This window comes from Apium graveolens, chromosome 8, assembly GCF_009905375.1.
Source record: "Apium graveolens cultivar Ventura chromosome 8, ASM990537v1, whole genome shotgun sequence".
NCBI lineage: Eukaryota > Viridiplantae > Streptophyta > Magnoliopsida > Apiales > Apiaceae > Apium > Apium graveolens.
Genome location: NC_133654.1, coordinates 161641233 through 161645135, shown reverse-complemented (window position 1 = coordinate 161645135; position 3903 = coordinate 161641233). Strand labels below are relative to the sequence as shown.

Genomic DNA, 3903 nt, shown 5'->3' with positions numbered 1-3903 from the left:
TTTAGCCCAGCAGTAAAACATGCATACCAGCATCTCAACACATAATTATAAGAAAAAAAACCATCTTTTGACCCCGAGAAAGGTTCCGTTTTGACAATATAGTTTTAACAAAATCCAATATTGTTAGTGCTGATATTATATATAAAACTCTTGTTACTAATATGACTAACAAGCAATTTTCGGTTTTGATGCTCACTTCCACAATCGACCTCGTTTGGGCAGCAAAGTTTTAAACTTCTTCAATCCGTCAAGGTTACTGTGGTTTTGGCAGCAAGTTTTAAACTTATACTTCAATCTGTCAAGGTTACTGTGGTTTTGGCAGCGAAGTTTTAAACTTACTTCAATCTTTCAAGGTTATTGTGTCTGATTTGATACATTGTCATTGCAACAAATTGTGTAATTCATATAATAAATTTGGAACCTGCTAATTTATCAACATTGAAGATCATTACAAGTTGCAACAGTCAATAATATAGCCTCACACTGAATATTAAATAACAAAACTATTGGGATGTAGATTACAAGACTCTCCTATTTCACATGCTCAAAATTGTAGTTTATGTTGTGAAGTAGTAGTAGACAACCATCAATTATCATAAGCTATAGCTTAAGATGCTTATAGTAAACCATCTCCGATGTTGTGTGCAATTGCAGCAAGGCTAATACCCTGAGTCCAAAAGCTTTCTGCAGCAGAAATCTTTCTAGCATGAAGTGTCTGCAAGTCTTGTAACTTTTCTTTAGCATTATCAATGTGAGGGTCGCTTGCATATAGTTCATATAGACTTTCAATGTAGTTCAGATGGCTCATTAGCCAATCTATATTGAATCCAGATTTTTGCAAGACATATATAAGACCCCTGTATTCAGTGAGCATCTCGCTGTTGACCTCAGTCATGGATGTTTTGGTAAAGGCATTCACGAAGGAGCACAACATGTTCAGCTTCACTGTCCAGATTTTATGGTTTTTGATGATTTTATGCTTAAATGTTTCAGGATACCTTTTCATGATGAGATCAAGCAAGTCTGCATACTCAGTGTTTACCTCATGACCCTGCCATAACACAAAACAACTTTTCTCCAAGGAAGTGCTCGCTCGATCATTGCTTTCCCCTGAGGCTAGAGCTTTAACCTTCTCAGCACGATATTCAGAATTTTCCACCACATTCTCTTTCGTCACCCTCATGTCAAAAGTATCATCACGCATTTTTGGCTCCGTTGTTGAAGTTGCCAAGCATTCTTCTAGCACCACATTCTGAGAGATGATTGAAACAGCTGGTGTCATCATAAAAATCAAATCTTCCTGAGAGAAATTGTGAAGTACCATACCACATTTTTCCTCTTAAAGAAATTGAACTTGAACATATGTGTATATATAAATTAGAAAAAAATTAAGGCAAACACAAAAACTTACAGTCGTGACCCAGAGAGCCACAGTTAGTCGAAGAAAAACCAGTAAACTGCAGGAATTATGCATAGTTTTACAATAAAATTCCTACATGAATCAGAATTCACTGATAAAGCATGACACAAAATAATGCACCAATGTGTTAAGGAGTAAATACCTGAGACAATGTTTTGACAATGGTGGCAAGTGGAGAGCCGCTGAGTATGTATTGTCTTAATGGTTTAGATAAAATTGATTCATCACATCCATAGGGTAGCTTCAAATATTTCAGGTTATAGAATGGACAACGCAAATGTACAAGAACGTCGGAGATTTCAAATAATGCCTACAAGAAGTCAAAATGGAGATCTATTAAGATATTACGAAGAATATATACACTTCCATGAGCTCATTAACCCTCTTCCTGAAGCACCTTTTCAGGGAAAAATATCATAAAATAAGCTACAGAGAAGAGAAATTATGAACCTTCCGCCAGGAAACTAATATATTGAAGAATGTTCTTCAAAAACAACAATGAAGAAAACATATAATAGTTGGTGAATATGTCATCAAGGGTTGAAAGTTAACATGTAGTAGATGGTTAAGCTCAAAACAGCAACCATGCTTAGTACAGAATTGTAATATGTAAAAAAAAAAAATTATTTACCTTAAGGGTTACCAAGTCAAGAGTGAGAGTCTTGGTGCTACCCAGTTGTGCGAACATAACTTTTAACAGGTTCAGATGTTCTTTCAGCTCCTGTTCCCTGTAATTTTTGTATTGCCAATATTTGATATAAACATTTTCCAACATAGAACCTTCAAATCTTGTCCGAAAGAAACCAATAGCATTGAAATTGCAGAGCTTCGGTGCCAGCACCACAACTCTCCCCCTAGCACGGTCAGTATTATATTTAGAGACTTTGATAGTCAATGTGAGCAGACCGTAACTAGATATAACACAACATCCTAGAGACCGCAGCCGAAAGTCTACAGTGAGATTCCGTAGACCGGTAAGTGCCAGGAAATAGTCACTTATATTCTCAGGAAAAAATACATCAAGGAGTTCTAGAGTGAGTAAAGCTGGAAAATCCCACACTTTCCTGGGCAAAGTGCAAGATTTCAGACGGAGACTTGTCAAAGATGGCAAACACAAAGATTCGGGCAACTCAAGATGATCAAGTCCTAGGGTTGTTAAAGCAGGCAAGCACATCAAGCATGATTCCGGGAACTGGCGGATTGTATTACTATATTTCTGGCAGGACTTTAAATGTAGAGTTGTTAAGTTGGGTAAATTCCAACAAACTGATTTCATCAGTTTATTATATTCAAATTTCATTTTAAGCTTGAGTTGTTTTAGTGATTCAGATTTGAATAGAGACAATGAGCAACAACGAAGTGTCTTAAAATTTATTCGCTCAACCTTACGTGAAATTGCATACTTGACATACTTTTTCATCTTGCGTAGATCCAGGCGAAATTTACGAGCCCAAAGCTCCAGTGTGATTATCCCAGATCTATGCTTTCGACCATAGAAGACCTCGTCGAGAAACTTACAATAGTTTGTGTGCTTTTTGTGATTCAAGCAGCCATTAAATCTAAGGTAAGGGAGAGTAGTCCATACAGGCTTCCATCTTTTCGAGAGAACGCTGGTTTGACCTGCCTGTTGAATATCCAGAAAGGACATAATTCGATGAATAAGATCATCCGGCAACTTACTGATTCGATCGTCGTCTGCTATTCTAGCCTTCTTTTTCAACCGCCCCATGTTCGCTCCTTGAATTCTCTCTCACAAAGACACTGACTTTGAATGTAGGGTTTTTACCTTGTTTATGTTAATGCATTGCTATCATAACTAGATGTTATACTATTACGTATGGAAACGTTGTCTATTAGCCTTCGGAAACTTGGGAAGTGCAATAGTCTTTTTCCATTGTCAAATTTCAAACTTAAAACGAACATTTGGATGTTTGCGCTTTTAAACTTGTTTAATGAATCAATTTACCAAACAAATCTTTTTTTTAAATTCTAACAACTCATTATCATAAAAAAAATTTAAAAAGGAAAAAAAATCATAGGTGTGATTGTTACACCGACATAAAGCAAATCACAGTTAAGCATAATTTAAATATTACGGAAAAATATTGATTTGATCTTTATACCGTGTTCTTTCAATTTTGATTATTATCGTAGATGTCACATGACTTTTAATTAATGAATTATTTAAAAAAATTAAACACCATGGTAAAATATCAAATGTCATGATAAATTTTCTCAAAAAAATAAAATTGTCTGAATTTTTTTCTCAAAAAGACATCTGGAAATTTTTTTCTAAAAGAGAATTTCCGCCAAAAAAATCAAGGGAAAATTTACCATACAAACGTATTAGGGGGAGAAAACATTTTGAAAAAGAGTTTTCCCTGAGAAAAATTTCCGAAAAAGTTTTATTGAAAAAAATTCCAATAAAAATTCTCGGATGAAAAAAAATCAGAAAGAAAAATAAAGAAGGTTAAGCTATGTGA

At 35.0% G+C, this 3903-nt stretch overlaps 1 protein-coding gene across 1 annotated transcript; it reads right to left on the bottom strand.

Annotated features, from left to right (window-relative positions):
* Positions 1-616: 616 nt before the first annotated feature.
* LOC141680106 (uncharacterized) lies at positions 617-3149 on the bottom strand. The gene is made up of 4 exons (XM_074486418.1): positions 2052-3149; positions 1563-1730; positions 1412-1492; positions 617-1300 (listed from the first exon to the last, which is right to left on the bottom strand). Exons 1-4 carry the CDS (start codon positions 3147-3149, stop codon positions 617-619), a joined length of 2031 nt encoding a protein of 676 aa, XP_074342519.1.
* Positions 3150-3903: the final 754 nt, after the last annotated feature.

Excerpts from the sequence above, each read along its gene's own strand:
- LOC141680106 (XM_074486418.1), bottom strand. The coding sequence starts at position 3,149 with ATGGGGCGGTTGAAAAAGAAGGCTAGAATAGCAGACGACGATCGAATC. Across the intron at positions 1,493-1,562 it reads TTGTCAAAACATTGTCTCAG|GAATTTTATTGTAAAACTAT; the intron begins GTATTTACTCCT and ends TGATTCATGTAG. Across the intron at positions 1,301-1,411 it reads TGGCTCTCTGGGTCACGACT|GAAGATTTGATTTTTATGAT; the intron begins GTAAGTTTTTGT and ends AATTTCTCTCAG.